This window comes from Guyanagaster necrorhizus, assembly GCF_019112545.1.
Source record: "Guyanagaster necrorhizus MCA 3950 unplaced genomic scaffold BT62scaffold_4, whole genome shotgun sequence".
NCBI lineage: Eukaryota > Fungi > Basidiomycota > Agaricomycetes > Agaricales > Physalacriaceae > Guyanagaster > Guyanagaster necrorhizus.
In genome coordinates this window covers 1,963,309-1,974,681 of record NW_025064883.1, presented here as the reverse complement: position 1 = coordinate 1,974,681, position 11,373 = coordinate 1,963,309, and the positions used below count along the sequence as shown (strand labels likewise).

The 11,373-nt window shown below is 45.4% G+C and overlaps 3 protein-coding genes across 3 annotated transcripts; 1 reads left to right on the top strand and 2 right to left on the bottom strand.

Moving 5' to 3' along the window:
• Positions 1-601: 601 nt before the first annotated feature.
• BT62DRAFT_928122 (uncharacterized protein) lies at positions 602-1,011 on the bottom strand. Its single transcript, XM_043185443.1, has one exon. The coding sequence runs from the start codon at positions 931-933 to the stop codon at positions 616-618; it is 318 nt and encodes a 105-aa protein (XP_043044342.1). The 5' UTR covers positions 934-1,011; the 3' UTR covers positions 602-615.
• Positions 1,012-2,206: 1,195 nt separating this feature from the next.
• On the top strand, positions 2,207-2,578 carry BT62DRAFT_1001655 (uncharacterized protein; the record flags this gene model as incomplete). Its single annotated transcript, XM_043176760.1, has 3 exons — positions 2,207-2,281; positions 2,342-2,409; positions 2,464-2,578. 3 exons carry the CDS (start codon positions 2,207-2,209, stop codon positions 2,576-2,578), a joined length of 258 nt encoding a protein of 85 aa, XP_043044341.1.
• A 144-nt stretch (positions 2,579-2,722) lies between these two features.
• On the bottom strand, positions 2,723-10,918 carry BT62DRAFT_1001654 (uncharacterized protein; the record flags this gene model as incomplete). Its single annotated transcript, XM_043176759.1, has 35 exons — positions 2,723-2,969; positions 3,027-3,743; positions 3,791-3,890; positions 3,943-3,962; positions 4,017-4,095; positions 4,147-4,409; positions 4,456-4,830; positions 4,881-5,548; positions 5,603-5,672; positions 5,826-5,954; positions 6,005-6,573; positions 6,624-6,707; positions 6,759-6,902; positions 6,962-6,998; positions 7,051-7,120; positions 7,168-7,456; positions 7,507-7,628; positions 7,680-7,723; positions 7,771-7,833; positions 7,882-8,149; positions 8,204-8,363; positions 8,413-8,743; positions 8,799-8,807; positions 8,875-8,962; positions 9,015-9,027; positions 9,084-9,111; positions 9,161-9,177; positions 9,230-9,365; positions 9,422-9,524; positions 9,573-9,585; positions 9,645-9,834; positions 9,893-10,024; positions 10,079-10,215; positions 10,263-10,681; positions 10,738-10,918. The coding sequence occupies 35 exons, from the start codon at positions 10,916-10,918 to the stop codon at positions 2,723-2,725; spliced, it is 6,315 nt and encodes a 2,104-aa protein (XP_043044340.1).
• Between the last annotated feature and the right edge of the window lie 455 nt (positions 10,919-11,373).

The following is an 11,373-nucleotide window of genomic DNA, read 5'->3' as shown; positions in this document are numbered from 1 at the left end:
AAGGCATGGAAACATGCTTCATGAAAAACAATGCCAAATTCAGACCCCAAGGAAAGCTTCGAAAGGCAAAAAATCAATCATTCACAGAAGCTACCTAAGCGCCTAGATAACCTTGAGACGCGGAAAAGCTCCCAGCTCTGCATGGTGTGGTCGCGACGTGTCTGATGGTTTCTGTGTAGTGTCTCCGTAAAAGTGGGCTACTTGGCCTGCCCGACAGGTGAAAGATAGGAACGAATCGAAAGAAGCTGATTCTCAGGCTAGTGACCGGAGCGTGAACAAGTTGAAGTTGTGAAGGGTCAAGGTATGTAAATCAACGAATTGCCTAATCAGGAGAGCCATCCAGACTGGACTCCTGCCACTTGCTGTTAGATGGAACGCGACCGGTTATAAGTCTAACTTGCTATCGGTTCATACGTTCCCAGAGAACTCAAGTTAGATCCACCGTGAGCAACTTCGAATGTGGGGAGCGTATATATTTATAAACATACTAGAATAAAATGATCAGTCAACCGACACCAAAATCATTGAGATGCCTGAACATCCTTCGCGGTTCCCAGCCTCGCGTCCGATTTATCACCAAAAGATGCTATTTGCACCCCCAAGATCCTTCACTCGCTAAAAGTTTTCCCTCTGTATCGTTCGTCTAACGTGGCAACAGACTATCTGTGTAGCTCTGGCAATATCCTGCTTCTTATTAACGATGAAGCTCGACGCATCGTTGCATTTGGGACAAGCACTGCTTAGACCCATGTACGAGCGTGTTTGGCGAAGAGACATGCACTTCTGATGTATCCCTCCTTCATCTTTGTCACGCCGCTTTTCATCCACGAATATTACCCAAAAAAACAGTCCAGAAGCTGGGATCTGTTGACCTGAAAGGAGGATAGTTGCGCATCTGTGTCGATCAAGATGGAATGGCACATACAGCGACATACTTAGGTCAGAATCCAGGAGCAGTCCGACTCCATCCTCAATATTCCATCAGATTTATTCCCTTCTTTAACCGCCATTTCCATCGACATCGGCACGTATCTCGCATCGTCTGTGGGGCATTGATGCAGGGAGCTCGGTCTTTCCAGAGGCATACAACTGTGCCTGAGCCATTTCGATGTGGAAGCCATCCGTACACTGGGCTGTTCATGCGTTTGGCTATTCGGTTCCCGTTTGGTGTTACCTAGATGGACAAGGTCATCGCCATTGGACACTGCATGAAACCGAGTTGGTATACCGGGATTAAACAAGGACCCATATAGTAACCCACCTTGCTGAGATATTGTCTGTCGAGATAAAGAGCCGTACTTCTACGTGCGTACGAATCCCAGCTGGGGCTTACCGCATACACCTCTATTTGGAAGAGTACTACACGTATGTGCCTCCACGACATTCATCCGTCATAAATCTAACATTGTAATCTTCTAGCGTCGCAGTTAATTCAGCATAAACAATTCGATGTGGTAGAAACAGTGTCTTCCCTCGACTCCGTTTTCGTCCCCGAGCCATCCCAAAGCTCACTACACAACCAATATCACGTTAAATTTGAAACGTGATCACACTTTCATTGGACCCAGCGACGGATACCGCGTGCTGGCAGACGATCAAGGAGGATTCGATGGCGTACCGAAAGACACACTCTCGCCAATATTCCACTTTTCTTCCAGTTTCCCGTTTTTCCATCCTTTATTTCCTCTACTCGGCTTGTCACCACAACTTAGGACATGCCGATAACTTGCACACTCATTGGACAATCTTAGCTACATCACACTTGGATCGGGTTGTTTTTCCTTTCGACTAACTTGATTATGCGTGGGTTTACCGTCGTATCGTGGTTGAAAAAGGACGCTTCCTTTGACCTTTGCTTTTCCTACGTTGCTGTTCGACACATTCTGGGTGCTCCCATCCCGCATCTGCTGTTTGCCATGCTGTATCGTCCTCAGAGTTGAAGCATTCGAGTTTGCACTGCTTAGATGGGATCTCTTTGGCCCTTCCTTTCATGAAACGACCCGAACTTTCGAACGTCTTGTGTTGGTATTTACGACATGAGTCGCGTCTCATGAATTCTTGAAGTTGGACGGTAGAACTCGTGATTCCATGAACGAGACACTCGCTCCCCTGCGGCATTGTTTACGCACGTCGATTCCTGGATATCTGCATTGTTAGAATCTATTCTGAGTTCCACCTTGGTTCTGGTCAGCACTTGAGCTACGATATGAGCGCACCGAGCAACTGCTTCGCGGCTCCATCTCTTCAAACAAGTGAATGTATATTGCTCGTCGTACATTTGGTGCATTCATTACATTGGTTTCACTTTAGTTCTGTCGCTAATCGTCAACGGTTAGCATAGATTTGCGCACTATTCTTCCATAAACCATCACTAGTTTGTACCGAGGTACTCAACGTAGGCATTATTCCGTGTAGTGAAGCCACTTATTTCTACTAATTATTATCGAGCTGACGCCTCTCAAGTACTCGCGATGTTGGCCATCCTCTCAAGCGCAACATTTCAAGTATGGCTGACAGCCCTGCCAGTGGGTCCTCATTATCGTCACCCAACGCCAAGACGCTTACAGGAACACGCTGATTGTCTGATAATGGCTTGGCTATGAACTCAGTCGCGACGGATGGACGACGTCTATACTTGTATCAGTAATGGCTTAACGGGTGTGATTTTGTCAAACGAGAACTACATATTTTAAACTACAGATTAATGAAAGAAGGATCAGTATTACAAGTCTGCGTCATTGAGCATCGGCTTTTTGCGTGCACCTGTGAATGAAGGTTGAGTTACGATCCCTTTGATAGCAAGGTGCAGGTCATCCGATAAGTCTGTAGAGATTTTAAAGGGGAGAGAAGAAATCAAATCGTTAGCCTCTTCCACTAGTTTCCTGAGTTCCTTGCTGTTGCAACGCTCGTGGAACGCAGAACTTGGCTTGAGTTGCTCCTGTAATTTGATTGCAGCCTTGTTCACCTTGCTGTTGAAAATCGAGAATCGTATCAGTTGTGCCAGTGAAGTGGCAAGTAATACGCACTTTGTCTGTGTTAACAAGTCATCAAGGTTGGCGATCTCATCAGGACCATGTTCAAGTTCTTTATTATTAAGCCTCTTTTTCGTCTTCGTCTTGTGGTTGAGTGTATCAATACGAATGGTCTCGAGACAGACTAAGATGTGCGGCAGCGGACCAAGAAACAGGTAAAGGTACAGCCCTGGGTTATCACCAAGCCGAGATACTGCTTCGGTGCATGAAGCATATATTTGCGCGTGAAGGCCTGCTGTCCCTCTCTTGGCAACGCCTCGTCGATGACGAAGGACATTCCTGTATACCCGCTGAATCAAGGATGCAGCTACAATATCTCTTTCTGTGGGATTTGGGGTTGCCGTATCGTGTGCTGGAATGGCATCGACGGCTACAGCATCGTCATCGGAAGTGTCCTCGATGACTTCAGCTTCTTGCACATCCTCCGCATCCTCGCTGTCACTGTCGTTGTCGCCATCCGGCTCTTCCCGCTCAGAAACCTCAGTAGGCGATGAGATGGTCTGAGTGGATGCAGGAGCAATAAGACCAAGCTGTGATCGGATGTCCGTGAAATTGTTGTAGACAATCGGACGAACTCCCGGCGAGGTGTGAACTGTCACTGGAGCCCTGCTCTGGTGAATGAGCTGTATCATCTCGTCCATGGTATTGTATTCAAGCAGGCGGATAACCTTTGAAAGTTCATACCATGAATGACTGGCGGCATCAATGTATCTGCAAAAGTCTTGTATCAGGTGGTCCTTAAACTGAGATATACGTACTGAACGTAGAGAGGAGAAGATAAGCGACCCTCTTGTCGCAAAGATAATATCATCTTCCGAATATCGTCACGGAGGAAGTCATTGCGGATGTTGTAGCCCACTAGGTAGTAAAATAAGTAAGGGAATAAATTACAGGGTAAGCGAATACTGACATAGACCAACAGTTTGGATTCTGATGGAGAACTGACATCAGAGAAAGCAATGACCCACTTGATAGCTGACTTACATCCTTGCGATAAAGACATGACGAACCTGGTATGGCACGTTTGAAAGATTTCTACCAATGCCATACAAGAGATGTTCCGCTATATTGGGAGAATGAGAACCTGAAGGGAAAAAAAAATTCCGAAGCTTACCAGCGTCTTGACCGATATTCAGTTGTTCCAGAAGAGCCCATATAGGGGTTAGAAGGATGCCATAAAACCGCGTCTGTATCGCTCCGTTGAAGTACGGCAAATCATAGTTCATAAAGCGCAAGAGCCAGCTACGAGGGACAGTTATGTTGTGTGGTAATCGCATTCCCGAGCGACTACCACAAAAAATGACAGAACCGCAAAGAAAATCCAGAAAATCACACAGATCACCTATGTTAATGGGCAATCTTTGCTCTACAACATGCCTGGAAAGGTCAACCTAGAGTACACATCGATAGGATCCAGACTTACTCAACAAATCGAAAACCAGCAGTAAGAGACCATGCTCGATCTCCTGACATCGAGCTTAGAAGGTCATGAAGAATAAGGCCATCGCCTCGGCGAATATACACGGATGGAGGACGTATGTTGTGATATGCTGCATTTCTGAGATAATACGCTTGACTTCTGTCAAACGTGAGGGCCAAGGTAGCTGTCCGCATCACGTCCATGAGGAAGGTCGTCTGGGGATGATATGTCTGGCCGTAAACAAGTGTTCGTACCCAATATTTCACAATTTTCAATGCTTTTGGAGCTTCTGGAATAGTAGAAAGTGCAAGATGGGAAATGGAACCGAACATATGGTGGGGAGGATAAAGAGCCTCATAAAGACGGTTGAGCCAGAACCTATAGGGAAATAAACATTGCGAAACTAGAGAGCTGGAATGACAACGTACTTGGTTCCTCTGTGTTCCACATCTGCATGAGCATTCTCTCTGAGCGACTGCAAGATCAATATTTGTTGTAGGTGTAGGCGGATGCGCATATTATAGTAACCAGGACCTATCTCCGAAGGTGATACATGAGCTTCCGGGCATTCAGGCCGTCTACAAAACACAGATACAGCAAAAACAAGGCAAGGCCTGAACGCTTTGCTTCTCGCACATTCGTCATTTTCAGCAGCAGTCCTTTCCCTGAGACGACTTCTCAGGGCATCTTGGAATATCCCACGTAGTTCAAGTACTGACAGCCTGAGATTCGAGTCTGAATCCCTAATCAGGTTCCTCGGTCGAAGTTCGAGAAGCACTGAGTGTAGCCACGTATTTTGGGGCACAAGAAACTCGTTCTCTGCTATCCGCCGAAAACCGAATAATGCCGCAGTCGCTGCATTTCCACAAGGGTCCGTTCGGAAGGCTGTAGCGGAAAGGAGGTCCACATAGGTATAAAACATGCTGAGTTCTTTGACTGCATCAACAAGAGCCATATTTTGAATTTGAATGGCCTGAGAAAAATATTGATCTAGGCATAGCAAGGCTGCGGAAGTATGGCCCATCTTGTGAAATTTCAACCCCAGTTCATGCAGCTGGGATGTCTGACCATGTGTAATGGCCTTAAACATGGACAGCTAAAAACGCATGGGTATAAGCTGTAACAAGTAAAAAGTGAGATCGACACTTACTTCATCAGCTTTAGTCCGCTCCATGAAAGCCACATCAAGCCATGAAGCAAACCCCATAAGCCGCAAGACACTGGGATTAGATCGTATAATGTTATGATCAACACCAAAAGATATCTTGTGCCAAAGCTCTTCAAGAATGCATTCTTGAGCTCGACGCAAAGCATATTTGTTTTTGACTTGACGGAGGAAAAGCTCAATAGCCTCTTCTTTGCGACCCTCAGACTAGTGCAACTCAGCAGCTTCGCTAAGTCGTCCTTCTGTCTCCAACAAGTCCGCAAGAGCGATATCGAGATCCCTATCTTTCAGATACTCCACTTCTTCTTCAACCGAGCAAAATAGTTCTTGGGCTTTTCTGTTTAGGAAAGTGAGAATGGTTGGTCGGCATGCCTCAAAAAGACTTACTTCATCTGACGGTCACCAGAAAAGTATGCTAGTCTCGCAAGCTTGATGACGCTTTCAACAACATTTGATGGCATTTCATCTTCATGAGCTTTGACGATGGCCACTGCATCATCAAATTTGCCAATATCTCTATACAGCTCTGCAGCACGGGTGTACTCCTGAGCCAGTAGAAACTTTTCAGCGGCCCGATCCTTCTTATCAGCTTGTTCGAAGCATTCGCCACTAATCCTTAAGTATGTCAAGGAATCCCTTGGGTTTGAAGTGAAGTTAGCACATTCCGAGAACGACTTGGCTGCTTCAGCGAAACAAGAACGTCGTTCGAGCACTTTTTGTCTCGATGTACCAACGACATTACGAGCCTTCATCCGTAAATCATAGGCATCTGCGATAGATGCTAGGAGAGGAAGATTGGCCTTCCTATAGCAGTGCTTGGCCTGAGAGAAGTGCTTCGCATTGAAAAGTTCACGTCCCTCTGCAGCCCATTCTTCTGGTGTCGATTCAGACGCAAGACGGGGCACATCAGATCCTGGCGTGAAATTGTTTATCAAGTTTTTGCTCGTCCAAAAGATCTTGATTACTGTAATAAGAATACTGTCTGGATAGGATAGTGCCAACTTACTCTCATGGGTTCTCCCGTCTCAGATCCATCTGCAATCCAGATATTTGCACGAGCTCTGGTGATTGCAACGTACAGGCATTTTAGCTGAACAATACCATTAATACAGTGCAAAGCGATGGCATGATTCACAGTTACCTCACTACAAATGCTGGCATGATGGATATGGTCAAATTGAGGTGTATTCCTTGGGTCCTGCTTGCTCTCTTTGATGGCGTTCAGCACGACACGCCATTGTGCGGGACCAGCGGGTGAATCAGCGAAGAAGTCATAAATTAGGACCTAAAAAGATGCAACACCAGAGTGAAAAAATCATTTCATAACATAGTATATCGACTTACGTCGTTGAATTCAAGCCCTTTGCTTTCATATACAGTGCTACAATAATGGCCATCAGTTACTTGACAATGTAACAATAAAAAACCCGAACAGTACAAGACCAACTTCGCCGACTTGCTCTTGGAGCCTTTTTTTTGCCGTTTCATTCCTAACAATGATGCCTACATACGGAATCAGCTAGATTCGACACTGATAACAGGAGACTTACATTGCTGGGATCCAAACTCGATAAGACTACCACCATCATCAAGAAAGAGAAACCGCTCCAATTGGGCATGATCTTCATCGTTAAAAAACATAGGCTTGACCCCATCTACGATACCCATCTCTGGAGAAAGATGATCGATGGAATCCTCCCAAAAAGTCGTGATAAGGTCAATGACGGAACGCGCGCAATCAACGATGCCTGCATGGGACCTATAGTTGATGGCCAGTTGAAACATTTCGGGTGGTTGCTTGTATCCAGCTCTAGGGCCTTGCTTCCTCCGGTACCGGTCCTAATCATCTAATGAGCTCACGTATACGAATTATTTTGCATAAATCTCACCTCGATATTCCACTGAAATGCCTTCAAAGCATTGAAACGGAAAGAGCTTCCAACAGAGATCGTCTGGGCAGTGTCACCCGCCCAGAAGAGACCATCTGCATTGCTACATAATGCCCTCAAGACTAGATGGTGAGTTAGTTAGTTGATCATGGTCCACGTGAGACGAAAATTACCCATAGTATCTATGAGCATGTTATCCTGTACTTCGTCGATGTATCTGTAACGATATTGATAACGGATAAAGAGTATGAGCAAAGGACTCACAAATGGTCGAGTCCTTGTCCCGGGATGCCTTGCTTTGTGAAATGCTTTAAGATACTATGGGTTCTAGATCCTGATTATCTTCTATTCATGGAACTTCAACAAAGACCTTACCGATCTGCAGTGTCGTACTCCCCTCGCAATTTCTTCTTGTGCGTATACAACTCGAAGAGTTTGTACACCTCGCATCTCTGATCAGCAAATGTAGAATGCCGGCGTTTACTGAGATCTAGGTAAGCCGCTCTGCTAAGATGCTGCTTCTCTTCGCTGAGTGTCTCTGCTGATCCTTTGATAACACCTGGAAATCCTAGGTTCAGGTCAAGCCCGTTGAGATAATATATAGGTATATTACCTATTATTTCGCTGTACACCAAGGCAGGATCTGAATAAATGTCATTTCAATGCCAATGCGTGGACAAAAGAGAGGAGCAGGAACCTAATTCTTTGACCAATGGCTCGGGGAAATGAGACCAGTAGGACTCGCAAAAAGACTCGAAAGTAATAACACCCATGTGTGACTTGTTGTGCTTGACGCCAATATGCCTTGTAGCGGTCAACATTTGAACACCCATGTCAGCTTCCAACATGTCGCAAAGCTAATCAGAAAAATGAGAAGCATAAATAAAAAAAGGAGTTGTTGCTTACACCGTCAAACGTGATAAATAGCGGGAAGTGTTTCTCCTTGAGGTCACTGTACTTGGCTGGCAAATCAGTCCGCCAATTTACAACATCATCCACATCAATCAGCCCTGAATCATCTTGATACTGTGGAGCTCTCGGTAGGTTCATGAGGTCAACAGATGGCCGCGACGCTATTGTTAAGGAGCTGGACAGCTTCACAAAGTACTCTTGCACTTTCTTAGCAAGTATTCTAGACTTGGTGATGAAGACTTGGCGAGGACGAGGTAAATCCGACTCCATGAGTTGAAATGTCCTCTCGATAAGCAACATTTTGAATAACATGGTAGTTGTTTTTCTACATCAAATAAGTGTGAGCAAAAGAATAAAGCCGGGGAACTGCTCTCCCATACCCTGTGCCACTGCGGCCAATAACGTAGCAAGACTTTGGATGTTCTATAATTCGTGTCTCTTGCATGCTATGAATACATGCTGTCAGAAAATGAACAGGGAGAGCCAAAGACGGTGGCGCACGAAACCATATGAGGAAAAGTCGCATCTACATCTGCTAGAACGGCTACCCAATGAATCAGGTCAGACTTTCGGATAGTATCACATAAGTAACATACTATTCAAAAAGGGCTGCACGTCTTTATGGTTAAATTGTCGGTCCACGGATCACTACCATGAGAACATACCTGCGAGAACGTGACGTATTTCTCGATGCTGCAGGGGAGTTAGCGGCTGTAAATCGGCTCCTCTCTATATGGCTTACACGAGTCTTGAATGTATCTGAGTAGAATGGTCCGTGATTAGTTGGAGGAATGAAAAACGCGAAGCCAACCTGCGCCGTTTCATCGGGACGGAGATCCGGTATGTCTTCAATCTCCGACGGTGATACTTCAGGTAGTGGGGGAAAGAACGCTGGAATAAAAATGTTCTTCGATGCTTGAGAATCTGCGGGCATCCTAACTGCGCATCTGTATCATCACGTTTAGCCTACAGGCATTCAATAGTTACCATGACAAAAAGTTACCTTTTTCGGTATTCCTCTCCCCTTTTCCGAAGCTGACTACTGATAGAACTCCACAGACGATTGTCAATTTGAGCATGGGTATATATACCGAAAATTTTCAGAGCTTCAAGACCCGTAAGGAAAAACCAAATAGATATAAACATTAACTTACCTTGTTGCTCTCTCTGCCAATGAATCAACGTAATTTAGTAACTTGCATTACAACCTTATCCTCCGAACTTACCTTTTCGTCACCCGGGATTGTGTCAATTTGATACTGCAAGGTGGCGTCAGCGATGTCCGGGATAAGAAATAGGTGTCCCACGATGAGTCTTAGATTACAAGTTACTTTAGCCATGAAGATAGGGACTTCAGTCGCTCTTCCGCTCAAACGCTTCTGATTGTTGACAGTGAAGTGACCACAGGAGAGCTCCCTACAATACATCCCGATAAGCACACTTAATATATGATACCATGTGAGGCGACACGTACTTAATCTTCTTCACGGTGATGTTAAACGTGTAAAGATCTTTCTTGTGCGTGCTGCGCAAAAAATTGTCAGCGTTCGTAGATATGATGACCGTCCATTTCCCAAAACCCTCAGCATTGTCAAAGTATAATGCCCTTCGTCGATATCAACGTGATGTCATTTTACGAAAGGACATGAGAACATACGACTTCATCGGCTGAACGATCGGATATGCGGAGGGCGACTCGACCACGGACCCCGAAGCAATCCTCTCCTCCTCAGAAACGATACAATGCTCCTTGAGAGATACATATATCTCAGGACGACGGAGCAGTTCTAAATAGAACTGGGCACACGTCAAGTTTCAACAAACAGCAAGTGGGCAATACTTACTTTCAGGGTATCCTTTTGACTTTGCAAAATATGATCCATGAGGATGGATGCTTCGCTCCACGTTCCCGGCATCTCAACATTCAGGACATCAAAATACTTTTCGACCAAAAGTGTAGCCTCGTCTTCTCGCTTGGCTTGCTGAATCTTCTTCTGTTTGGCCTTACCCTTCTTGTTACGATGATCTGATCTGATATTGATGGAACGGAGAAAAGAGGCAAGATATTGCAAAACTTTGGGCGCGATCTGGGCTATTTCATGGTATCGGGCACATGGTTCTTTTTCTTCGATCAAAGAGGAGGAAATGAGCTCTATCGATATGCGAGATATAATGTTGTAGTGGACCGTCGCATCGTAATTCGCAGGCTCGGAGGGAAAGGACTCCAGCAGCCACGAAATCAACGGTGTGGTCTCACTCAAAGCTGTGAAGATATAAGAGCCTGATAGACCATCAGATACCTCAACGATGTCAACTTACATGACAAGACCAATAGAAGAACGCGAGGGCTCTCATTGTCGAGTAGGTCTTGAAAAACATGCTTGAAATTATGCTTTGTGAGAATGCCTTTCAGCTCCTCTAATGCAGAATCAAGCAGATGGGCCGAGGCGAGCTTTCCAGGGGTGAAAAGGTCGCTGCGATATATCTGCTTGGGAGACATGGTTGCATGATGGCCACGGTGCTTTCTGGTTTATAAAGGCATGGAAACATGCTTCCTACAAAACAAAGCCAAATTTAGACCCCAGAGAGAGCTTTATTAATCACTCACGGGGCTACCCAGGCGCCTAGATAACCTTGAGATGCGTGCTTTGGTCGCGATGAATCTATCCGTGTAGCATCGCCGAAAAGCAGCTACTTCCTGGGAGGCCTTCATTTTGAAGCCTCAGACTAATAGTATTGGTATTGGAAGCGTGAACAAGCTGCCAGTGATAGTGATGTGCTGAACTAGAAGAAGCGCGCCAAATTTATGAATTGTGTAATCGGTCCAGGCTGGACTCCCGCCACCTGCTGTGAGAAAAATCAATTTAATGCACTGTGGATAACTACGATCAATTGCGACCCTGGCTAGCCCAAAACATGTCATCAATACTCTTTTCCATAACACATGTTACGATG

Coding starts and splice junctions, on each gene's coding strand:
- BT62DRAFT_928122 (XM_043185443.1), bottom strand. CDS start 933: ATGTCGCTGTATGTGCCATTCCATCTTGATCGACACAGATGCGCAACT.